General features: G+C 36.9%; 1 protein-coding gene across 1 annotated transcript in view; it reads left to right on the top strand.

The window, feature by feature from the left end:
• Positions 1 to 3,880: 3,880 nt before the first annotated feature.
• The window catches only part of FAM3C (FAM3 metabolism regulating signaling molecule C), a 29,973-nt gene continuing 7,092 nt past the window's right edge, over positions 3,881 to 26,761 (top strand). Inside the window, exons 1-6 of the mRNA XM_049771128.1 lie at positions 3,881 to 3,981; positions 8,270 to 8,299; positions 10,125 to 10,248; positions 16,982 to 17,040; positions 18,398 to 18,448; positions 21,576 to 21,660. Of these exons, the coding sequence (XP_049627085.1) occupies positions 3,954 to 3,981; positions 8,270 to 8,299; positions 10,125 to 10,248; positions 16,982 to 17,040; positions 18,398 to 18,448; positions 21,576 to 21,660 (377 nt within the window). The 5' untranslated portion in view covers positions 3,881 to 3,953. The remainder of the gene's footprint in view (positions 3,982 to 8,269; positions 8,300 to 10,124; positions 10,249 to 16,981; positions 17,041 to 18,397; positions 18,449 to 21,575; positions 21,661 to 26,761) is intronic.

Genomic DNA, 26,761 nt, shown 5'->3' with positions numbered 1-26,761 from the left:
AATATCATGGCTATTAAAGATAATTTAGGATTATTCACAATGCTTTTTGTAGAAATTTGAAATTTTAGATCCTTTGGTTATGTAATTACAAAGCATCTCTTTCAATAGCTCTACAAAAAGATTGAAACTAGAGTTTGTTTAATAAAAATATATTTCTTTTTAATGTTTTGTTTTTTATTTATGCAGAGGTAGAACACATTTCAAGTGTGATATAAGTGATTTCAGAATGATGACTCTCAAGTCACCAATTCAACTTTTTTTGTAGTTCATAATACCCATATGATTTCTTTTTTTTTTTTTCTTTTTTTTTTTTTTTTTTTTTTTTTGGTTTTTGGGCCACACCGGGCGGTGCTCAGGGGTACTCCTGGCTGTCTGCTCAGAAATAGCTCCTAGCAGGCACGGGGGACCATATGGGACACCGGGATTTGAACCAACCACCTTTGGTCCTGGCGTCGCTGTGCTATTTCTCCGGGCCCAATATGCTTTCTTTTTACCAATGCAGAATTATTTATGATTGAGTTTCAGTCATACAATGTACCCTTCACAGTGTCTATTTCCCACCACCAATTTCCTCAATTTCCCTCCTGTACTCCCCCTTGCCTGTTTATGGGGCAGAGTTTTCTCTCTTTCTCTCACCTCCTATTTTTATTTATTTATTTATTTATTTATTTATTTATTTATTTATTTATTTATTTATTTATTTATTTATTTATTGTTTTTGGGGGCGCTCAGGAGTTAACTCTTGGCTCTGTACTCAAAATCACTCTTGACAGGCTCAGGGGGACCATATGAGATCGAAGCCCGGTCTGCCCAGGATGGGCTGCATGCAAAGCATATGCTTTACTCCTATACTATCACTCTGAGCCCCCTACATCTCTTTTTAAACACTGTTGTTTGCAATATTGTTAGTAAGGGAGTATCACGCCTATCTCTTTATCTCTATTCAGCACCCAGTTCTTGTCCAGAGTAATCACTTCCAGCTATCAGTGCCCCTAGTGGTCCCTTCCTGTTTTAAAAGCACTCTCCTGCTATTCGTGGGAAGCCTCATACTATGATTGGTCTTCCTGTCCCTTATCTCTGTTGTTTTTTTTTTATATTATTATCATATTATCTTTTTCTTTCTTACTAATGAGTGAGATCACTCTATGTCTATCCTCCCTCTGACTTATTTCACTCAACGTAATATTCCATATCCATCTGTATATTAGCAAATTTTGTGATTTTATTTTTTCTTACATTATTTTCTTAAATAATATTTAAGCTTACATACATATCCTTTTTTTTTTTTTTTTTTTTTTTTTTTTGTGGTCATATCTGGTTGTGTTTAAGGCTTATACTTTGCTCTCCACTGAAGGTAACACTTCTGGTAGTGTTCAGGATATCAGATGGGGTGCCAGCATCTAATCTTGGTTGGCTGTATACAAGACAAACACCCAACTCTACCCATTGTACTACTTACTATTCTGGCTGTAGCTCACTTATCTTGCAGCAATTGAAAGTACTTTATTTACACCAGTGATTTGAAATTATAGAAGCACGTTTTCTTTTTTCTTATGATTTGCATTTATTGTAGTTGAATTTAACTTTTATCTAATCAGTTTTTAAAGATTTCATAATTAGGGGCAGAGAGATAGCATGGAGGTAAGGCGTTTGCCTTTCGTGCAGAAGGTCATCGGTTCGAATCCCGGTGTCCCCATATGGTCCCCACGTGCCTGCCAGGAGCCAATTTCTGAGCATGGAGCCAGGAGTAACCCACTGAGCACTGCGGGTGTGATCCAAAAACCACAAAAAAGAAAAAAGATTTCATAATTAAAAGCAATTATTTACTCAGTCCTTATTTTACATTTGGAACCATCTTCATTTGGCTCTTGAGATAACTACCTTTAATAAATGAAAAAGAAAGATCTTATTGCGGGGGGAGGGGTCCACACCCTGAGGGGCTCAGGGGTTGCTACTGGCTCTGTTCAGAAGCCACTCGAGGCAGGTTCGGGGGGACCATATGGGAAGCGAGAATCAAACGGGGTCTATTTGGGGTTGGCTGCATGCAAGGCAAATGCCTTACTGCTGTGCTATTGTTCCAGCCCCCCTTATTGTTTTAATTCATCTTCTCTCAAATAAAAGTGGTTGTTTGAAGTCTGGTTATTTTGAGGTGTGTGTGTGTGTGTGTGTGTGTGTGTGTGTGTGTGTGTGTGTGTGTGCGGTGTGTGTGTGCGCGCGCTTACAGCAAGGTATCAACATTTAAACCTATTCTTTGGTTGTGAATAATAGAAAGATTCTTAAGATTAAGTCAGTCTATAGCTGTAAGGAAGAGTGAATGTTCTGGAAAGTTAAAAATTGTGAAGTGCTATGGACGATCGTTCTAAGACTAAAATAAATGGTGGTTCTGAGTTCAGGCCAGTTTGCAACAAGAAGCCTTGTAGGTCACTGTGAGATTTTTCACGCAAGCTCCAGTACTCTACCTATGGAAGTATTCACTTGCTTTATTACCGGTCTAGCTTCTCAACCTACAACTCTTCTCTCTTTAGAGCTTTTGCACCCTTCTTGTTTCTCTGATGTTCTACTAATGAATGTTTTTAATTTAAGACTTGGTTCTGCTACTGACAATTGAGCTTAATGTGCGTTATCCAAATTATTGGTCTTATTTTCCTTATTAGTAACTAAAACTATTTTGAAAACTGAAAGATGAAATTATGTTTATAGGCACTTAGCTTTTTAGTAGGATCCATAAGTGTTTTTATAATATATGTGTGCTATGTCTGCGTCTGTGCACTTTTATGTGTGTAGTATGTATGAAGTATGCTTAGTAGTTGGCTCAGGTGGACTTTGCTATTTAATATCTTAAGATTTTAAACTTAAAGACCAAAAGTTTCATGTATTTGTAGTCTGGATCTCCAGTACTACACTTCAATATCTGGTATCATTGGGGTTGTTCCCATAAACAGTGGGTAACAAAGATAAGGGACAAGGCAGTTAGCTTAGACAGTTGAAACACTCAGGAAAGTGTTGCATGTGAAGGTTCCAATTTTAATTCTCCAAACAGGAGAGTCTAAAGAAACACTGCACCACCAAGGCATTTTGCATATCTGCACAATGGGACCACCCATTACTGAGAGTGGTCCCGGAGCACTTCTTAGGATTCATTCCACACATGCATAGTATTTGAAAAGGTTAAAAAATGTCATCACGGGGCCAGAGAGATTGCATGGAGGTAAGGCGTTTGCCTTGCGTGCAGAAGGTTGGTGGTTCGAATCACGGCATCCCATATGGTCCCCGAGCCTGCCAGTAGCGATTTCTGAGCATAGAGCCAGGAGTAATCCCTGAGTGCTGCTGGGTGTGGACCCCCCCCCCCCAAAAAAAAAGTCATCAGTATGTTTGGAGATATTTTTCTTTAGTCATGATTGTTTTGTGTAGTAGTCAACCAGAAATGATGATACATCATTATTTACATGTTAAATTAGGCTGATGACTAGCGCAATCCTGTATCTACCCTGAATGCTAATATGATTATTTTTAGATGCATAAAATTTCCTTCTCTTGATGGATTGTTGAGATCGTTTTTGTTGTAACTCAGGTTAAAATTAAATCGGTGAAAAATAAAAAGAAATTTAGTAGAGAAGAGGTGTGGAGAGTTAATCCAGTGGGTAAGGTGCTTGCACCGCATGCAACTGATCAGGTTGATTATCTGCACCCGATAAGGCCCCCTGAACCCACCAGGAGCAATTTCTGAGCTCAGAGACAGACGTAAGCTCTGAACACTGCCAGGTGTGGTCCAACAACAAAAATTAAAATATTTTTTTAAAAGTAATTTACATCGGAAATTCAGCTATAAAAGCTCTCTTGTATTCGTATTCACGGTTAATTATTTCTGCCCTGTAGGTGCTGCAAAATTGGTGGTAGCTGTGGCAGTATTTTTACTGACATTTTATGTTATTTCTCAAGTATTTGAAATAAAAATGGATGCAAGTTTAGGAAATCTATTTGGTAAGTTTCAGTTTAATCCCTTTCATAAATCTTATGTTTGATGTGGTTGTCTTAACTATTGTCAGTTTGCCTTCATTGACTCATTGTACTATTTAGTGAATCTAGAAAAGAAAGTGTAATTATATCATTCAGGTGATTTATTTGAATATCATTTAATCCATGATAGGAGGCCTTAGAATTAAAATAGCATGAAGCCTGAGTTTCCTGTTTCTGTTTTGAACACATTTAATAGGATCTATTTTACTAGGAATATTAAGCATGTTTTCTAAATACACATCATAGAATTTATCACCCCTAAGCCTAAATTGTTTATTTGAGTTGCCTACTAGAAAACTTGGAACAAAATTTTGGACTGCAGTTAATAAAGTGAGTAAAGTGAGAGGTTTTAAAGCATTTTATATGCTTACTGTATAGCAAGCCATCTTGCTTTCCTTCTGTTTGTTTCTGTGATGTTTTCTTTTTTTTCTGTGATGTTTTCTCTTTTTTTCCACTTAATGCTGTTATAACTGTTATAATTATACCATTGCAAGCTACCTATCAACTCATTTTATAAACAAGATTATAAGTTGATAAGTATTTAAATAAGCATAGGATATCAAAACAATACATAACAAGTGAGACTGCAACCCAGAAGAAGTGTTTTGATCTTGAAAGTTTTTCTTTTTGAGATTTCTCTAATGATGAGTTGGTCTTTTCATAAATTAATATTAGGTAGTTATTTCATAGTACTAAGTCACCTCTTCTCACATCTAGTTTCAAGCCAAATGAAACTAAGCCAAAATATTTTAGCTTTTTGGATTTTTATGTCAAAGAATTCTCCAGAGAACTTCACTAAAGTGAGATTCTGAAGGACCTATGTCTACATTAAGAGCAAGCTTTTAGCTTGTTGAAGCTGCTCTCCATCCCACATGTGAAATAGCATCTAGTTGTCAATTTCTGAATAAGCAGATTGAGAGAAATCATCTTTGAATCGCCTCTTTTCCTCTTAGAATGCATTGTTTTTTCTTTTATTTTCTTCAAATGTTCACTCTAATGCATAGTATTTGCCTCAATTTGGACCAGTTTGATTCTGTTTTGTATTAGAGAATGTCTTTTTCATCTTTTGCATGTATTCAGTGTTCTCACTAGAGAATGAACTGTGAGAGCAATGATATCTTGGTGCTTGGCCCTGTGGGTAGTTAATGCCGATTGAATGGAAATGAGTATAGGTAATTGAGGAGTAAGAATATATTCCAAGTGAGTTTTAATCCCTGCAACACCCTACTTGCCAAGTGCAGTTCCAGTTCTCTGCTATGCCCAGACTTTTCTTTAGAAAAGGAGTGTGGCCTCCAAGTATTAAAATTTTCAGAATTGTAAGCCTCAAGTAAAGGAATTTTAGTTGAAATGAATACTGTATAACAGTTTTTAAGTGGAAAGCAATGTGTTTCACTATAGTGTCCTTACTTTTAAACCTCTTCTTTCCTTAATCTTTCATAGTTAAATGGAGGTGATACCATTTGCTTAAACTCCTGGTTAATAAAATTTTTTCCCTCAAAATTGTTTTTCGATTAATACTTTGAAGTAACATTTTTTTAAGCTTTAAAGACAGTCTCATTTGATCATTTTAGGAACTTGTGTCTGGTTTCTCTTCTGCCTTCTTTTTCTCTTAGTATTATTTTGTAATCGGTGTCTTTCTAAGACTTCTTAAGACTCTTTCTTGAAATCCCTTTTTGGAGTGTTGTCATCCATCTGCATATTTTTCAATTTAGGACTTCATCTTAGATCTCATTTTCACCAGGCTTCTAGATTTTTTTGCATGGCTCTGAGCATTTTAAGAATAGCAGTCCAGAGGCTGGCGAGGTGGCACTAGAGGTAAGCTGTCTGCCTTGCAAGCGCTTGCCAAGGAAGGACCGCGGTTTGATCCCCCGGTGTCCCATATGGTCCCCCCAAGCCAGGGACAATCTCTGAGCGCTTAGCCAGGAGTAATCCCTGAGCATCAAACGAGTGTGGCCTGAAAAACCAAAAAAAAAAAAAAAAAAAAAAAGAATAACAGTCCAGCACAGAACTCACAACCCCATTCACACCCTTTATAAATGCACACTAGATTAGAAATGTTTTATGTACGAAAGTGGAGGGTTTTATTGTTGTTATTAGCTTGTATAAGTGATTAAAGAAAATGGTATATCTAAAGCCAAATGCTGAGAGAAAAATTCTTTCCCCTTTCTATCATCCTTCATCTGATATTTTTCCAGGTTCTATATAAGTGTTCTTTCCTTAACTACATGGATCTGTCTTGTCTTCTTCTTTCAAACCAACCTTCTCTACCTTTGTGTAGCTTCAATTTATTATTTGAATTTTTCTGTTTTCAGTGTCTTTGTCTTTGTGGATTTTGCCTATAATCTGGAGCTCTCTGCTGTATTTTCTCACTTCTCAATCTGAAAGATTATTTTGAGAGTTTCTATGCTGGCTCCTGATTTTTCCCAGCGAGATTAGCAAGTTTTGTTGTTTTGTTTTGTTTTTTAACAAATGATGAAACTTGAGAAATTTTTATATGTAGAGGTGTTACAATATGCATTTTAGTGTTTGAAAGGGATTTTATTTATATATATATGCTTTTAAAACTAGTTCTGCCAGTTGCTCAGTCTAACAGAATAAATCAGATATGTAAATTACTTTGTTTCTAGTCTGTTTCCCTTTAAAATAGGGTTGACGATCAAATCAGTAATACATGCAGAAGTACTTAATAGAATGCCCAGCATATGCAAATGATGTTATATTGCCCCTGGTCTGAATCAACTGCTTTCTCATATAGTTGGATGCCTCAGAATTCCTTTATAAGCATTTTAACCATGAACTCTAAGAATTTAAATTTGTTCAGGACAAAGTAAAGGACTTCTGGTGTTGATTTTTTTATCACTGCTTTTGTTTTGTCATTTACAAGCGAGCATTGAAACAGATGATATATTCCCATCATTACGCTGCTCTTTTATGACATAATTAAGGGAAAATGATATGATTATGGAAATTGAAAGAACACATCCAGTAACCCTAGTGCCTAATTTACAAACTGATCAGTTTTTGTGTTTCTTCAACTCTTTATCATTATCCACACTTTTTTTTTAATCATACATCCAGTTTAGATGCCATTTGATTTCTGCTCTATTGTGCTTATTAACATATTTCCCCCACTATGGTGATGCCTTCATGACCTCAGTGGACATGGTCTACTGAGAGTTCTTTTAAGTTAAACAACCTTCCCGTACTTGACCATTTTCCTTTTTTTGAAAAATTTACATACTGTTTTGAATCTGTGTTCTTTAGTTTGAATCCTGGTCTTACAGGAAATTCATGATGATCTAAAATAATACAGAACTAAAAACCAAGTGACTATTTATAGCCAAACAGCTGGCAAACATTTGTGACAACTGCCAGATTGGTCCATAGTACAGTTGCGACATGACACAGTCCATGGTACAACTGGTGACCAGGATAGTCATTTCCTGAATTGTGGTCAGCATATGATAGTGCTTCTGAGGAGTAATTGAGATCTGCTATTTTCAAATTCAAATTTGAATGGAAGATTTTGATTTCCTTTGAACAGGTTATAAAACTATATGTATGACCTTAATTTTTATACTATACCTAATACGTTTCTATTGTAAAGGGATTAAATCTCCTCACTGTACCTTCTCTTTTGTGTAGCTTACTAGTATAACTACTAAGATAAGATAGGATTTTTTTATTTTTTGCTTTTTGGACCACACCCTATGATGCTCAGGGGTTACTCCTGGCTATGCGCTAAGAAATTGCTCCTGGCTCGGGGAACAATATGGGATGCCAGGGATCAAACCAAGGTCCTTCCTGGATTGGCCAAGTGCAGGGCAAACGCCCTACCTTTGTGCTATTGCTCCAGCCCAGGATAAGATAGGTTTATGCTTATTCTCCAGGACTTTTATTCATAGTGTACAACATTATCCAGCAACAGCTTTATATACCCTAATGTGTATATCATATGTATCTAAAATCATTTAAGTTTTAGAGTGTGTTTTTGATTGGGATTTATATTTATTAAATATAAGAATAAAAAATAAATTATTCCATAAATATTAAAATATTATTTCCCAAATGCCTCTGCCTAATTTTTACCATGATTTATTTAACCTGAATTTAATGTCCGTCTTTTGTCTCTAAAGTGCTACTTATGTTTTACTTATCATTTACTAAGTAATAATTCACTTTAGTTTATATGACATGAATATATTTAATAATTTCCATTATACTTATTTGCTTCTAAATTGTCTTTCCTTAGCAAGATCAGCATTGGACACAGCTGCACGTTGTAAGTACTCAGTATTTTGCAGATGATTTGTTCTGTTCTGTCTTGGGCATACATGAGCTTATAATCAGACAATGAGAGAATTCAGTATTAGTAAACTGATAGAAATGACTTTTTAAATAAATAAATAAATAATTTAATCAAATCACTGTTAGATGCACAGTTACAAAGATACTCATGATTGAATCTCATTCCTTCAGTGGACAACACCCTTCACCAGTGCACACTGGCGTTTCTCTCCCACCCTCCCCTTTGTCTTCTCCTCTGCTTATATCTGTGGCAGATGTTTTTCTACTCTTTCTCTTCCTTTTTTAGACATGACCATTTAAAAAAATTGTTTTCTTTAAAACCATTGTAGTTTCCAAAGTTATTCATGGTTGGGTTTTAGACATACAGTGTTTCAGGACCAGTCCTACCACCAGTGTTGCCAGAGTGCATCCCGAGCCACCATCCCCTGTCCCAAACTACCAGCATAACAGGACCATTTTTAATTTAAAGTTTTTTAATTTTTAATGGTAAAGTGTGGGCTTAATGATTTCATTGTTGTTGACTATGGCTTGGATATTTAGTTCTGTCCTTTCTTAATACCACCAATGTACCTGAGACTCCTTAGCCCCTGCCTTCCATTCTTTTTTTTTTTTTTTTTTTTTTTTGGTTTTTGGGCCACACCCGGCATTGCTCAGGGGTTATTCCTGGCTGTCTGCTCAGAAATAGCTCCTGGCAGGCACGGGGGACCATATGGGACACCGGGATTCGAACCAACCACCTTAGGTTCTGGATCGGCTGCTTGCAAGGCAAACACCGCTGTGCTATCTCTGGGGCCCCTGCCTTCCATTCTTATTTGTCTTTCTATTTCTCCACTCAATTTCTTTCTTTCTTATCATTATTCTCTGGGGGCGTTTCCTGACAATCCCCATTTGTTTTTTCTTTTTTGTTTTTTTTTTTTTTGTTTTTGTTTTTTGGTTCACACCCAGCAGTGCTCAGGGGTTACTCCTGGCTCTATGCTCAGATATCGCTCCTGGCAGGCTTGGGGGACCATATGGGATGCTGGGATTCGAACCACCGATCTCCTGCATGAAAGGCAGCCTTACCTCCATGCTATCTCTCCAGTCCTGACAATCCCCATTTGAACTATTGCATTTCTTTATGCAATTATTCTAAATAGCACGTATAAATGATACCATCCTGTATTTATCCTTTGGCTTACTTCATTTAACACAGTATCTTCCAGTTCCATCTACGTTGCAGCAGATTGCATGGTTGCATCATTCCTTACAGCTATGTAGTATTCCATTATACATATGTACCACATCTTCATGATCCACTTGTCTGAGTATGACTCTTTTAAGTATGACTCTTTTGATTAAACACTCAGCATTCTTTGGGTATTCTGTTTCATTACTGTTTTTAGCATCAGAATTATTAAAAAAAAAGTGTAAAGGAGAATATCTAGCTAGAACTAGTTTATAGCAGATACTCAGATGTTTGATACTCTTTGCCAGATTTATTGTGTATTTCTGAATTGAAAATGTAAAGTAGCAATCTGAAGTCTCCTTCCCATCCAAGATTTTAAAAACAAAGTTAAAATAATTAGGTAAAAATATTTTTTTACATAGCTTAATCTATTTATGTCAACTATTAGCTTTTATTTTCATAAACGATTCTTGTTCTAAGGTTATTTGAACTCTTTGGGTGAGGGAAAAACTGTAGCATGTATTTTAAGATATGTGTATCAGTGTTTTACCTACTAATTATGGTTTGAGATCTGAAACTAACTTCATTATGAAGTCTACTAACATTTTCTCTGAAAATATTTTCTTCTCCCCAGCTACAAAGCCTCCTAGATATAAATGTGGAATCTCAAAAGCTTGCCCTGAAAAGCATTTTGCTTTCAAAATGGCTAGTGGAGCAGCCAATGTGGTTGGACCCAAAATCTGTCTGGAAGATCAGGTGTAAGTGTTTATTAGTTTATTAGTTTTTGATGAAATTTGAGCAGATTGAATCTGAGCTTAATGGATCTTTTAAAGATGTATTGGGGATGCTTTTTACTTTCACGAAGTGACTTCAGCTTTCTTTATATAATTTTTCTTTTAATTGAGAGAGTCTTATAGTTCTTAAATTTTCTATTTAGAGAGTGACATTTTACCCAAGTTTATGTAAAGATGAGAGCGTTCTTGGGTGTATTCTTTAGCTCTGAACTGGCCTATATACTAGCTATAGACACAGGTGGCTAAATTTATTTTGATTAGAGGAAATTCTTTATAGGGGTTTATTTTAACTCATCCACTCATATAAATGGATTGAATTTCAAAGTTCAGTTCCTTAGTCTTGCTAGCCACGTTTTGAGAAGTCAATCACCATGTCAGACTGGTGCCTATTGTACTGAACAGCACAAATAAAGAACTTTTTTCATCTCTGCAAAAACTTGCATTTGCCAGCCCTACCTAAGATAGTGCTTTATCTCACAGACCAGCTGCCCTCCTGTAAAATATGTCGCTGAACTGGTTGCTGAAGTGTGAAATTACCTAGCAGTAGCCTCAAGTTGCTGCTGATGTTGTAGGAGTAGCCACAAGGCTGGTTTCCTGTATTGTGAGGCTCTGCAAGTCTACTTTGTAGGTTTTTATTCTTTTCTACCTCAGTGACAACTGTCACTTCCTCCCACTGACATCACTTTTGACCCTGCTTTTGGTTCATGGCTTTTATTCTGCCTTTTTATTTCTAGTTAAAAAAAAAATTAGGTATTAGGGGCTAGAGAGATAAGTATAGCAGGTAGGGTGCTTGCCTTGCACCTGGTCAACACAGGTTGGATTCCCAGCACCCCATATAGGTACCTGCTAGCCCCCATCCCTCAGCCCTACTGGGAGTCATTCCTGAGCACAACCAATTAAAAAAGCAAAAAGAGTAGGCATCTGCTCATTTGAATTTCATAATTACTAAGTTAGTAATTATGAAAAATAGTGAGGTAATCTTTCAGAAAGAAGGAAATGAAGCAGGGTTGTCTAATATTTTGTGTCTGCTCTTTTTTTTTTTCCTAACATTCCTTTGTGTCTTCTATTAGAAGTTCTTAAAATTTCATTTCTGCCCACATTCCAATCAGTTAGAGGCAGGTTGTTTAACTTATTGGAATAATTCCTTTCTTATGAAATAAAATATTTGAGTTAGGTGATGTCTAATGTTCCAACTAATTTTTTTCCTTTCTTCGTGGTAATGATGTCATTGCTAAAGCCCCTCTCTTAGTTTCCCTTATAGCTGTTTTTCTCAATTATGCTATAAAACACTTAGATTATAGAAGTTTAGGGGGCAGAGCAGTGGCACAAGCAGTAGGGCATCTGCCTTGCATACACTAACCTAGGACGGACCGAGGTTCGATTCCTAGCATCCCATATGGTCCCCCAAGCCAGGAGCGATTTCTGAGCGCATAGCCAGGGTAACCCCTGAGCATCATCGCATGTGGCACAAAAAAAAAAGTTTTAGATTTTTTTGTTAAAAAGACTAACCTTCCTGTTGACTTAGCCGTTCCCCTATTCACCTTATTCAAAAGAAGCCTTAAATTTGATTTTAAGTAATGTGAAGGCAGCTAAGTAATGTGAGTGACCAGCCTTTAGGAGACTGTTTGGAGAGTTCTTTTGCCTCCCTGAAGATGAATATTTTTCTTGCGAAGAGGAGACCAAGTGTTCACATAAATTTTCTATCCACAAAATATATAGGCCAGATAGAAACCAAAGAAGTAGGGTCAGAAAAATAGTACAGCAGGCAGGATATTTGCCTTAAACATTACTGATCCAGGCTTATTGTCCACTGGGTATGGTCCCTGAGCACAGAGCAAGGAGTAAGCCCTGAGCATCCAAAATGCCAAACCAAAAATAAATAAATAAAAGCATACAGGAAGCATACAGGAACAGTAAAATAGTGTTGGACTTTAAATCAGAGAAGTTGATTCTAGTACAGTAACATGTTGAATTGTATTTTAGTTTCTTTAAACGTAAGTTGTGGAAGACCACTTTTCTACCTTCATTTTACTAATCATTCTATTTTTCCCATAAGAAATTAGCCATTCAGATCATAAAATCCAGTCCCCAGAGAAGGACTTTGTAATTAGGCCCGAGATCCCCAGTGGAAAATTTTTTATGGACCAACTGAGACTCGAGAATTTTTCTAGTACATCTGTTTCCCTTTGGAAGTTTTTTTTTTCCAATCAAAAGTTAAAAGAAGCTGCATTTTCATAGCATTGTTCATTGTTTCTCAGCTAATATTTATTGAGCATAGTTCCTGCTCTCATGGAATTTTGTCTTGTAGAGACAACAGATGTTTCAGCAGTAAATGTAAATAAGCAACTATAAAACTATTGAGGGCAGCAGGGTGTGACAGATATTGGTGAGGGTGAGTCAGAGGAGCTGGAAGAACTGACGAGATTGAATCAGTCATTGCATAATTTCTTTCAAATTTTGATATGTCTTGGTAAACTAACTCTTGTCAGGCTCACTAAAATCAGGAGTTTCTATGAAAACTCCTAAGTTGGACTTTGAATATTTCTTCTTTGTGTGCTGAGTACTTGCAACTCACTTTAGAGACTGCTAGTCCAGATCTTCCTTTGTGGTGAGGGTGAATTTGCTGATGGGGCTGTGGAGATTCTCTGAAACATCTTCTGGTACTCAGGATAGGCCTCTCTTAAAAATAAGCCCCCAACATTTCCTTAGAGTCAACGAGAGAAAGCTGAATATAGACAAAAGGTGATAGTTGGGGCTCCAGAGATAGTATGCTGGGTAAGATCACTTGCCTTACACAGAGCTGACCTGGGTTCATCCCTAACATCCTATATGATTGCCTGAGCATCTCAAGTGATTCATGAGTGCAGATTCAGAAGTAATCTCTGAGCATTGCTGGGTGTGGGCCCCCCCCACCCCTGCAAGAAAAAACAAACAAACCCACAAAAAAGATGGTAGTGAATATCAGAGTATACTATTGAATTTAAGAGCAAATAAATGCTATCAAGATATATTAGTGAATATTTTAGAAGCCTGGAGTATTTCATCTATTACTACAGTCTTTGTTTTTGTTGTTTTTTTGTTTTGGGGCCACACCCAGTGATGCTAAGGGATTACTCCTGGCTCTGCAGTCAGAAATCACTCCTGGTTTGGGACGCCTGAGAATCGAACCTCTGTTAGTCTAGGTCAGCTGCGTGCAAGGCAAATAAATGCCTTACCACTGTGCCACCGCATTGGCCCCTTTTTTTTTTATTATATTCTTATTCTTATTCTTATTCTTATTTTGGTTTTTGGGTCACACCTGGCAGTGCTCAGGGGTTACTCCTGGCTGTCTGCTCAGAAATAGCTCCTGGCAGGCACGGGGGAACATATGGGACACCGGGATTCGAACCAACCACCTTTTGGTCCTGGATTGGCTGCTTGCAAGGCAAACGCCACTGTGCTATCTCTCTGGGCCCTCTTTTACTATATTCTTAATGGTTAGTATAGTAGTATACAGTAGACTATTTTGAGAGATTTTTTTTTGCAATAAGGGGGTCAAACAGTATTTTTTATCCTAATTTTCTCTGTATCGTTTTAATTATATATGCTGTCAGAGAGAACACAGATAGCTTTTTTTGTGGGCTTTCCCAACAGATCTCAGTTCTCCACAGTGAATGGGAGTATAGTGGGAAAGGCCACTGTCCAAAAACAGACCTCGGAGCCTCATACAAGCTCAGTGTTAACTCAACCGCTTGAACTATCTCCTCAGCTATCAGATAGGAAGGCGATAGTAGTGGTTAAATGTAGTTTTTATTGAAACTTATTGAGAAGATGTAAGGGCAGAGAAAGGGAGAAATAGACAAGCAAGAAACAGATAAGCAAACAAGCAAGGTACGTGTTCAAGATAGAATGTGAGCTTAAAGATAAAACCAGATAGGATATTGACTGTGTGGTTCAAGAGGTAAATCAAGATTATTATGTAGGTACATATAAAATTACTTAAAATGTAACCAGGTAAAAATGTGAAGCCCAAGGCCAGAGGGCAGTAAGAGGTAAGAGGTTTGCCTTGCCTGCTGCCAACCTTGCTTTGATCTCCAGCGTCCCTTCTGTTCCCTGAGCCTACCCATAGTAATCCCTAATCACAATGCCAGGAATAAGTCTTGAACACTGCTGGGTAGGGGTAGGGTATGTCCCACCTCCTCACCCTCCAACTCCCCAAATAAGCAAAGAAATCAATGTAAAGATCAATGCAAGCCCCTGAATTTTGTAAAACAACAAAACTAGCAAAAAGCCAACCAGGTGGCCAGACTTGGTCCAAGAGTTTTAGCTTGTTAGGCTCTGCTTTGATCTTTCATTTTAAGCAGTTGCTCTTAAAACCTGTAAGACCTGCAGTTTTGAAGCAAATCTGTATTGGAAGATCTAGAAGAAAGTAAGGAGAATATATCTTTTTTTTTTGCCTTGAGGTATGAAGTTGTGGAGAAAAATCTTTCTTCCCCAACTATAATTAATTATAGTTTCATGAGGGATGAAAAAAAGTTTCAGTTTGTGTCAGCAAGAATGATTACCTTTTACATATTTAATGAAAAGCTTGAGTGCTTTTTGTCCTATGCTAAGTATGGGTTTCCAATATTGAATGCCAGTTTAAAAAAAAAAAAAAAAAACCTGGTAAACTTCTGCCCTCTTGTGGGAAGTCTGTGCTATTGTGCTTGCGTTCATTTTCATTGCTGCGTGGTAGACTGTAGTTTAGTAGCTGTTAAGCACTCACGTGATTCTTGCTGTGGGGGAGAGACTTGATAAATAAATCATTTTGTGTATGATATGAAACTGAAATTCCCAAGTATGAAGCATGTGCTCTGTCAAGTAGCTATATCTCTGGTCATTTTTTTCTTTTTTTTTTTTAATTTTCTTTTGGTATTTGGGCCACACCTAATGATGTTTTTTGCTTACTCATGGCCCTGCACTCAGGAATTTGTACTTGGGATATTGGGACTCGAATCTGGGTTGGCTGTGTGCAAGGCAAATGCCCTATCCATTGTATTGTCGTTCTGGCCTCTTTAATATTTGTTGTCTGTCATGTCAGGGAGCAAACATAGTACCTCACCTACGTGAAGCAATGCTTACCAATCTTTTCAGAATAATATTTTTATAAAAAAAAAAAGTGTCTCGAAAAAGTTAACTGTTCATGACATCATTGTTCTTATTAGATAGGGATGTAACCTAAATACTGTTGAGAGAGGAGTAGATAAAGTAAGAGTGTGTGTGTGTGTGTGTGTGTGTGTTTGTTCAGCCATAGTATGAAAATCTGTTTTGTGCAACATGGATGAGGAGGCTGGAAGTTTATTGTTGTAAGTGAAATAAGTAACATACAGAAATACATGATCCTTCATACCACATAATTTCACTTAAGTAGGGAATATTTTTGTATGTTTAAGGGGCATCTCCCAACTATGCTCAGGAAGTTCTGGGGCCCCTCCCAGTGGTTCAATGAGAGGACTTAAGAGGACTCTTGTATGTCCCTGTCCTGGTGGCTCAAGGAAGCTTCCAGCCTGCACCTAGCATATCAGCATATCAATCAAACTAGAATTGCCTAATGTACATTCAAAGGTGTATGGAACCAAACTCCCAAGACAGTCTTATCGCAGTTGGAAAGTATGAAGCTCCTGGAAGCAGAATGGTAAGCACCAGGAGCCCGGGAAAGGAGTCAGTGTGGAATTGTCAGGGTATAGATTTTCAGTGATAAAAATTGGTGTGAGGGGCCGGAGAGATAGCATGGAGGTAAGGCGTTTACCTTTCATGCAGAAGGTCATCGGTTCAAATCCCGGCGTCCCATATGGTCCCCTGTGCCTGCCAGGAGCAATTTCTGAGCACGGAGCCAGGAAAAACCCCTGAGCACTGCCGGGTGTGACCCCAAAAAAAAAATTGGTGTGAAATTTCATGCAAAAATGTGACTATTTAAATCCTTTATCATCTACTTATGTTTTATTAATTTGTTTTTGGAACTATAATCCAACTGCTAAAGTCTTCCTCCTGGCCCTTAGCTGAGGGGATTATTCTTGACAGGAGTATGTATTTTTTTTTTTAAATCTAAAGAAATTTTACATTCATGATCACTTAGAGACTGTTCACAACTAGGTGAAACTCTTAACTGCTTTCAGATTAGATAAGAGTTGTTTCTCTTTTTTCTGTTCCACGACATTGCTGTTGCAGAAAGTAGAAAAGAACTATCATTCACTTAGTTCCTTTTGAATGGCACATATGTTTATTTAATTTTGGTTTTGGGACACATTCAGTGATGTTCAGGGGTTACTCCTGGCTCTGTACCTAGGAATCACTCCTGGGGGACCATATATGATGTCAGAGATCAAACCTGAGTCAGCCATATGCAAGACAAATGCCTTCCCCATAGCATAATTTCTCTGGGCCTATAATCTAGGGCCTATATTTCAAGGTTTTTTTTTTAAGATGGTGTTTCATAATCTTAAACGGAGTATCAAGAAATACTCTTTATTATAGCCATTCTTTAAGGTGTTTTTGTATGTGAGTAAAATTTTCTTTAAAGATTTTCCTTTAAATTTTTCAACATTAGACTATTTAATTTGCTTTTCATTCCCTCTGCATTACTAAACAAATTATACTGCATATGTGTACTTTTTCATGTAATTTATTTTGGTAAGTTTATATACATTAGCTAATTCTAGATTTGTCTTTTCCCCTTCAGATTAATGAGTGGTGTTAAGAATAATGTTGGAAGAGGTATCAATGTTGCCTTGGTAAATGGTAAGAATAATTATTTTAGTTTGTGTAGAAAAGTAGGCATGATTCAGAGCAATATCTAGCTATCTTGAAGATCATATTAAAGTACCAATCATGACACTGAAACTTTCTTCTTATCGAGCCCCCACCCTCACTCCTTGGGTCATTCTCATCTCTCTCTCTCTCTCTCTCTCTCTCTCTCTCTCTCTCTCTCTCTCTCTCTCTCTCCCCCCCCCTCTTCTATCCCTCTCCCTCCCTCTCTCTCCCTCTCCCTCTTTCTCCCTCCCTCCTCAACAAACTGTTGCTGGAGACGGGTGTTTTAGGTAATTACCGTTTGTTCTTGAAATCATGCAATTTTCTTTGTGTTGTGTGGAGATCAAAGACACTTTGCCCTGTTTCTAGCATAGGAAAAAATTATTCATAGCAAAGTAAATTTCATAAGAGGATGTCTTTAATGGTAGAAAATAGCATGTTTAGTTGTTTTTTTTTTTTGCATGTTTAGTTTTTTATATTTTATTATGGGATGATAAAGGAAGGTGGTAAGATACAAGGATGAAAACCATTTAACTTTTGAATAGATCTCCTGTCAGCAGGGGGTTTCTGTTTGCTGCTCTTTGTCTTAATAAGATTATTGAGAAAGGGCTGGAGTTATAGCACTGCTGTAGGCATTTGCCTTGCATGCGGCTGACATTGGACAGGCCTAGTTTCGTTCCCCAGTATCCTATATGGTCCCTCGAGCCTGCCTGGAGAAGCAGCGATTTCTGAATGCGGAGCCAGCAGTAACCCTTGAGCATAGCCGCTGTGGCTCAAAAAACAAAACAAATCTTGAGAAAATCCCATTCAGAAATTAGCTTATATTTATGTATATTTTAGATGCAAATAGTTCCAATTTTTATGTCTTTCTGAAAATAATATTTTCTGCTACTAAATTTACAACAACCATTAGTTAAAATTATACAGCACAGAGAAAAGATTTTTAAACTTTTCCCACTTGGCAAACCTTTCGTTTCTGAGAATTTTCTGTGGGGGACTTGCCCCATTCCTGGCAGTGCTCAAGGTTTAGTCTTGGCTCTGCAATCAGGAATTACTCCTCACAGGGCTGATGAACAATATGGGATGCCAGGGATAGAACCCAGGTCAAATGCGTTTTATTACCTCTTTTTAAGTATGTAGGTTTACAAGATATACCAGTCAATAAATTTACTGTAATAGATCATAAAGAAATTTGTTGTAAAGCAAATATTTAAAAAGAACCCTATATGAAGGGCAATCCAGAGTTGGTTACCACCTGTGGGGCCTCAGTTCACAGGCTAAGAATAAGAAGCCAGGATATAAAGAATGTTTAACTTGCATATTTTGATCTGAGTTTAATTTCTTTCAGGAAAAACAGGCCAACTAATAGACACTAAATATTTTGACATGTGGGGAGGAGGTAAGTGTGAAAGATAAAACTATCCTGTTGCTAACACTGATTTAATCGCTTAAATCAAATGTAGCCTTTTGTTAAAAGAATAGTGGTATTGTTCTTTGTTCATTTTATTTATCTTACTTCATTTTTACTAAATGTCCAGCTGTATTTAAATAATCAGTCATGCTGGCTATACTTCGTTCTTATTTTGGGGGCATCCAAAGCCGTGCTCAGGGAAATTTAGGTGCCACTTCTTATGGTGGGCTAACAGTTCAATGTCCCAGGATGTCATGCTCTTAGGCCCTGCAGTGTTGAGATCTCTAGGGAAGGCCAACCCAGTGGTTCTTGGGTTTATTCGTCTTAAGGTTACATCCAGTGATGCTTCAGAGGTCATTTAACGCTATGATTAAACCAGGTACGCACCCTGATTGCTTATCATCTCCAACTCTGTTCTTTACACACACACACACACACACACACACACACAATGTGACTATGAATAATACCATGCACACACACACAATGTGATTATGAATAATATATGATTCACCAAAGGATTTCACTTATAAGTGAAACATTAGCAACTGAAAACTTAATAAAATAAAAATAAACTTTTCAGAATAAAAGACCAAGTTAGTGGTTACTCAAGGGAATTGGGTAAAGTGAAAGATAAATTGGGAAACAGCATTAAATTATAGGAGTTGTAGAAATAGCTCAAGTGACAAGAGCACATGTAAAGCCTTAAATTTAATCTCTGGCACTGCCCACCACCACTACCACTCCAACCCTAGTGCACTCCAAGGTGTGGCTTGGGGAACCCTGAATTCTGTAGACCATGCTCTCATAGGCTTTGCTCTGAGCTCTGAGTACTGCATGTGAGTTGTATCCAAAAAAATGGGAAACTAATGTATAATGAAAGAATGGAATTACAGTAGATTTTAAGTAGTGGATATAACATATAATAGTGATTTCCACAGATGCATATCTGAAAAGTAGTGTAATAAAATAATGCAAGTACATCAGTAAAATATTTTTAAAAGTAATAACAATATAAAAACATTAAAAATTATGAGTCCTATGTTTTGTAACTGATTCAAAGCTTTGGTCTTCTTTACATTTATCTAAATTTTTGTTTGGATTGAAGATTTGAGTTTTACCACCTATGCTCAGGGCTTACTCCTGACTCTGCTCAAGGGTCATTCCTGTTGGTGGAGGACCATATGCTGTCCAGGGTCTCAAATTGTTTTTTTTCCCTACATGCCAGCCAAGTAAGTATTTTTCCCCCTGTACTCTCTGTGCTCCCCACACATTTAAAATGCATGATTGGAATGATTTCATTGCATATAGTTCTTCATTTTTAAACGCAAGTCACTAGAGTTATTCATAAAGTAGATTCATATTTGAGAGAAGCAAAATAGGAAAAATTTGTTCTTATGTGTTATATAACTTAGAGAGTTACATACAGATTTGGGGGGGCTGATATTTGGGCGAGATATGGAGCTATGGAGCAGGAGGAAAGCAGTTTCTAGTGTGTACAGCAAGGTGCTAGAGCCTCACAGGAAAACATGCCTGCACGAGATTTCTTCCTCCAGTCTGAAAAAAAAGACAAGAAATGATTAATCTTTGATACTTTAAATAATTGGTTGGAAAATTTTTGTCATGAGGCCCTTGTCAGCACCTTCTTGTCCCTATCTTTTTCATGTATGTCCCTAAAGATCAATTGTCGGTGGATTTCCTAAAATCTAATTCAGTTCATCTCCTGCTTTTACAGTTTGAAATGCTATGTCACACACTATTTATTTTTAAAATGTGATCTGAAGAATTTTGAATGTCTGTCAAAACCACAAATTCAAAATATTACCATCAGTTGGCCTTTTCAAAACTTATTACCTAGAAACACTTTTATAAAACTACTGTGGAAATTAATCGTGAGGCCAAGAGGGCTTGTATTTCATCATAGGCAAATTAATCATGACTGAAAATCCTCCAACTGAGAATTAGTTTTACTTCCATCATTGCATTTAAAGGGAAATGATTTGTTAGCTGCTATTATAATGTTTTTAATTTGAAAATGCTTGCATTAAATAGAATTTAATTAGAGAGTCTTTGTAATCTTAGCAGTGAGAAGACACCACGTAGATTTGAAGTAAGCCAGTTTTTAGTAGTGATAGATTTGGAGGTTAAGGATACCTGAGATTGTAAAGGGTTGAAGATTAACAATGTGTAGTTCCTGAACTGCTTCTAACATGTCCCAGTTGTAATACCTAAAATGATTTATTTTCAAGTTCATTTTTATTCTTGTGCTAAGTAAAGTAATTACTAATGTTTAATATAAGTAGTTTTGACTTTAGTGACAGCGTACATTTATTCACTAATTTTGGGGGCAGTATCTATCCTCTAAAGATTTCTTAACTCTGTGTATATGTATGTATATATGCACACATATTCATGTAACATATTACTGTTCTTGTAGTGAATTGGATAAAAGCTTTGTAATTCTTTTTAGAAAAATAGCCATGATACATAATTTTACTTATAGGCTGAGACTTTCTCAAGTTCCCCTAAGTTTCTTGCTTTAAATAAATTATTGTACTATGATAGTACTGATTTTTTTCACTTATATTTTATAATATTATTGAAAATATGCATGAGATGAATTAGGGTGGGAAAATGTAAACTTGTGGTACAAACACCATTCCAGGGGTCTCAAACTCAATTTACTTGGGGGCCGCAGGAGGCAAAGTCGGGGTGATCCTTTAGTGCAAAGTCAGTAGTAAGCCTTGAACATTGGGGGTGTGTGACCCAAACAACTAAAACAAAACAAAACAAAAAAAACAAAAAGGTTTTTGGTCCACACCCGTTTTACACTCAGGGGTTACTCCTGGCTATGCGCTCAGAAATCGCTCCTGGCTTGGGGGGACCATATGGGACGCTGGGGTCCTTCCTTGGCTAGCGCTTGCAAGGCAGACACCTTACCTCTAGCGCCACTTTCCCGGCCCCATAAACAATATTTTTAAAATAATTCATAGGATTTTACTTTTACTCTACATTATAATTTATAGTGAGTTATGGCATATTTTATACTTTGGAGATTATTATGTCAGTTACTTGGAATTTATTTTTAAAGTCAAAACTTTTTCTTTTCCTTCAGATGTGGCCCCATTTATTGAATTTCTGAAGCTTATACAAGATGGAACAATAGTCTTAATGGGAACATATGATGATGGAGCAACCAAGTATGTAAAAGAAAAATGTATAAAATACAGCTATGATTAATACTTATAAAGGCTATTTATTTTCACTGAGAAAAATTTGTAAAATAGAGCAAAAAATCCAAATCCCTATAGACTGCTTATTTATTTATTTTTGGTTTTTGGGTCACACCTGGCAGTGCTCAGAAGTTACTCCTGGCTCTATGCTCAGAAGTTGCTCCTGGCAGACTCAGGGGACCATATGGGATGCTGGGATTCAAACCATTGACCTTCTCATGCAAGGCAAACACCTTCCATGCTATCTTTCTGGCACCCCCTGCCCCCATAGACTCTTACTAACATTTTTTATTTCTTTTTATCTCCGTATACATATCACATATGGTTGTGAAATTAGAATCAGACATAAAAGTTTCTATACTCCTTTATATTGTCTTTGTAGTAACTTTATGTTGTGTTTCCTAAGATTAAAATTATTCCTAACATTTTTTATGGTTTTCCAACCCATTGTCATATGGCCCCACCATTCCAGGGGTCTCAAACTCAATTTACCTGGGGGCTGCAGGAGGCAACGTCAGGGTAATCCTTGCGTGCAAAGTCAGTAGTAAGCCTTGAACATTGGGGGGTGTGACCCAAACAACTAAAACAAAACAAAACAAAAAAAGATTCTTCTAGGGCATGGCCACAAAATGTTGTACGGAGGGCCATTTGCGGCCGAGTTTGAGACCCCTGATTTAAACAGTGTTGAAAAATTTTAATATTATAAATAGCATTGTGATAATCATTCTTTTATACATTATTTTTAAATGTTTGATTATATTTGATTATGTCTACTTCCATAGAAGTGAAATTGTGAAAGGAAGTGTGATAGATTTAAATTGTTTAGATCTTCAAATTAATTTAGTTTGGGGGCAATATCTTATGGTGCTCAGTGGCTACCCTGACTCTATGCTTCGGACATACTTCAGAAGTTTCTTTAGGGGGTCATATATGAACACTAAGCCACACACTAAACTCTCTCTGACTCCTATTTTTAAAAGCTCAGTAGATGATATAGTTTCTGCCATTTTTCTTAAGCTTGTAAGCATTGAACAATTTGGAAAATATATAAAAGACCAAAAAAGAAAAGTTCCAGTTCATCTCATTACTCAAATGTATCTATTAGCAGTATTTACTTTTTATCTCTAGATTTCTCAGGCATATTTTGTTTTTATTTTAAATATTTAGGATGGCAGTGTTTCCATTTTTTCATACCTAACAAAAATGTTTTGTTTTAATTTCAAAATTTTTGAATTATTTTTTAATATCTCTACATGTACACACACACGCACGCACACACACACACGGTTTGTTTTATTTTGTTTTAGGGCTATACTCAGGAGTTACTCCTGGCAGATCAGGGACCTTAGGGGATCCCAGGTATCGAAAAATAGCTCAGTCTGCATACATGGCAATTGCCCTACCTGCAGTGCTATCCCCTATATTTGAAGTAAACTTGTTGAATTGCAGAGCATGCACATTTTTTAGTTATTTTTTTAAGTTTTTGTTTTCAGAATTTTACTTGTTCCTTAATAGTTTTATAATTGTAAAATAAAACATACAGGTTGTGAGATCACCCGAGGCATCATGTTTCTAAATCCTATGTAGATGGGTCTGAAGAAGAGGGTAGCAGCAAAGAAATAATAAACCAAGCCAGTCAGGAGAAAGTAATGGAGCCAGTGGCTTCTCGTGGCTTCTCCATCATGGTGTCTCCCTGAGCCAAAAGCCAGAGCTCCTCTTTATTAAACTAATTCCCAAATACCAGGAGGGGCAAAGTTGAGTAATTCAGATGGTCATTTACATATCAATAGGAGGCCACATGATATAGTTATTAATTTTTTTTTTATTAAGGTCTCAACCCTAAAAGTATTGGAAAGGGTTCTTATTTAACATATCTTTGTTTTTAATTGGTGAGATTGAATGTTTTTTTCTTGCCAAATTTTATTTTGGCCATATGGTTTAACTTGTTAGGATTTAAATATAGAACATTAATTATTTCTCTTGTTAAAATATATTACTTTCCAGTTGTCTTAATTTTTATTGATTTATGTATTTTTTTATTTTATTGGAGCACCCGGTGGTGCTCTGGGGTTTCCTGGCTCTGCCACTCAGAAATCGCTCCTCCTGGCAGTCTCGGGGGACCATATGGGATGCCGGGATTCAAACCACCATCTGTCCTGGGTCGGCTGCATGCAAGGAAAACACCCTACCACTTTGCTATCTTTCCAGCCCCAGTTGTCTTAATTTTTAAAAAAAAATTTGGTGTTTTCCAATTTTCAGAAGTTTAGATTAACTCTTATGATGTGGTCAATCAAGTCGATGAACTTTCTGTTTGTTTCTTTTATTCTAATACTTGAAGTAATGTCTAAAATTTGTCATAGATTTTTTTCTTCCTTTTTATTCTTTTATTTTTTATGCCAGAAAGGTAGTATGTGGGTCAGGCATTTATCTTGCACACAGCTGACCTGGATCCAATCTCCAGGACCACTTACTGTCCACCCAGCTTTGCCTGGAATGACCACTATGGATAAAACTTGGAGTAAGCCCTGAACAAGCCAGATGTGGTCCCCCCAAATAAAACAAAACAAAACAAAATTCACTTGTAATTTTCTAGTGATTTATAAATGCCTCTTCACGTGCATTTAATTTAGAAATGCCTGTTCACATGTACTTAATTTAATGTCTTTCTGGTGCAGCCAAATCCCCTTTAATATTCTTTCTCAAAAAGAAAAGAGAAAAATCTTTCCTTTTTCCAAATTGCATGCTTTTTAAGTTCATGTATTGTGGGTACATTATTGCAGATTTGCAATAAGAACACAATATGAGACAATTTTACGCTTATAAACTGAAATAGTTTTCAAATCAGAATGTGTTAAATTCATAGATTGAAGATTAGTAAATAAAGCAAACTTTCCTTATAAACATAAATAAATTGCCATTTGCTCTTGCTGAGAGAATAGGATATTACTTTTATTTCTTTGATTTGTTTTTGGGCCACACCTAGTGCCAACACTCAGGGGTTACTGTCAGCTCTATGCTCAGAAATCACTTCTGGCAGGCTCATGGGACCATATGGGATGTTGGAGATTTGATCGGAGTTAACTGTGTGCAAGGCAAACATGCTACCCACTGTGCTATTGTTCTGGCCTCTGAGAATAGATAATTCTTATATAATTTGGGGGTAAATTTTCCAGTAAAATTCTGGGGAAAAACACTCCAAAACCAAAAATTTTTAAAAAAAAAAAAAAAAAAAAAAAAAAAAGAAAAGAAAAAGTGTGCATATTATTAAACAAGTTTACTTCAAAATTAGGGGATAGCACAACAGGTAGGGCATTTACCTTGCATGCTGCCAACCTGATTTTTGATGTCCAGCATTCTGGAAATATGGTCTTCTGAGGCTGCCAGGAATAACTTCTGAGCATAGAGTAAGTAGTAACCCCTACTGCAATATATTGCATGTATAATTTAGGATCCAGAAATTTTTTTCAAATCCACTTTTCTTGTTAAACAAATGACTTCTCAATAGATAGATTATCATGTATTTAGTGATCACCAGTTTATTCTCCAACTAATAATAAATGGTAGCCAGACTTCATAACCAGGGCAGGAATATTTACTGTATACTCTGCTGCTTATGAAATGTATCAGAAGTGACCGCAGAAAAGGATTCTGCCTATATGGCCACAGCAATAACCTAAGCTCAGTGTCTTGATTTATATGCGGTTCAATCTGTGAATATATATGGTTTAACTTGTGTATGTCTGTACACGAATTCATTGTGTACATTTACAGTTTGTAGCGCATGAAAATATAGTTGCAGGATTTTTTTTTTCTTCAGGGCTCAAAGAGATTGAGAACTGGAGTATCTGCTTTGCAAACAGGGAACCCTGGGTTCAATCCCTGGCATTGCCCATATGCTTAGCACCATTACAGGAGTAGTACTTGACCATAGTCAAGTGTAACCAACACCCCTGCCCCCAATTAATAACAGTTTTTTTCCTCTTCTAAACACCAGAAATGAGCTAAGTATTATGTCCTTTACTCATAAAGGAAGAAATGCTTAAGGACCATCTTAAAATAAAGACCAGAGGCTGGAGCAGTGGCATGGAGTGGTAAGGCATCTGCCTTGCTGGTGCTAGCCTAGGACAGACAGACTGAGGTTCGATCCCACAGCATTCCATATGGTCCCCCAAGCCAGGAGCAATTTCTGAGCGTATAGCCAGGAATGGCCCCTGGGTGTGCCCCCCCCAAAAAAAATCAAAGACGAATCACCATTTTAGCCTGTGTCTAATTACGCTGTGCCCATATGTGTTATGATTGGAAGCTCTTGCTTCTCCTGATGTCTTATGTCTTTTTTTATTCAAGATTAACTGGACTTTATAAAAATATTGTTGTTTAGAGGATGAAATGGATGTACCTGTTCACTCTGGGGTAAGGGGTTTGTGTGCATGTTTATTAAGAAAAGCAGAACTAGGCTTTCTATAGTCAATTCTTTTCTTATCCTAGTTCTACTAAACATGGTGAGCCCTTCATCTACACTGTATATTTTAGTGGATTCTTGAGGACTGATCTTCCTTAAAGCAATTTCCCAAAGTAGGTTCTGATTGAACCCTAATTCTTTAAGACAATAATTGTTAATTAAGTTTGGGGTGGAATATGGGGAGAGGAACTGGCATCTTGTATTTTTGCCCTAATCAGTGGAGTTTTTTGTTGTTGTTGTTTTTGTTTTGGGGTAGGAGGGATGGAGGGCGGAGAGAAAGATGGAAAGAAGAAACAAAGAAAGAAAAGTAGAGAGGTAGAGAGGAAGTGAGGGAGAGAAAAAGATGGAAATGGGAAGGGAAGGGAAGGGAGGGAGGGAGGGAGGAAAGAAGGAAGGAAGGAAGGAAGGAAGGAAGGAAGGAAGGAAGGAAGGAAGGAAGGAAGGAAGGAAGGAAGGAAGGAAGGAAGGAAGGAAGGAAGGAAGGAAGGAAGGAAGGAAGGAAGGAAGGAAATACTAATCAGTATTTCTTAATGTTTTTATTAGTATTCCCATTTAAAACAAAAACAATAGACACCCTTTAGCTAAGAAATTTTGGGGCATAATTCAAAG

This window comes from Suncus etruscus, chromosome 1 (genome assembly GCF_024139225.1).
Source record: "Suncus etruscus isolate mSunEtr1 chromosome 1, mSunEtr1.pri.cur, whole genome shotgun sequence".
Lineage (NCBI taxonomy): Eukaryota > Metazoa > Chordata > Mammalia > Eulipotyphla > Soricidae > Suncus > Suncus etruscus.
The sequence above is the reverse complement of the archived record's forward strand: the minus strand, read 5'-3'. Positions and strand labels throughout refer to the sequence as shown.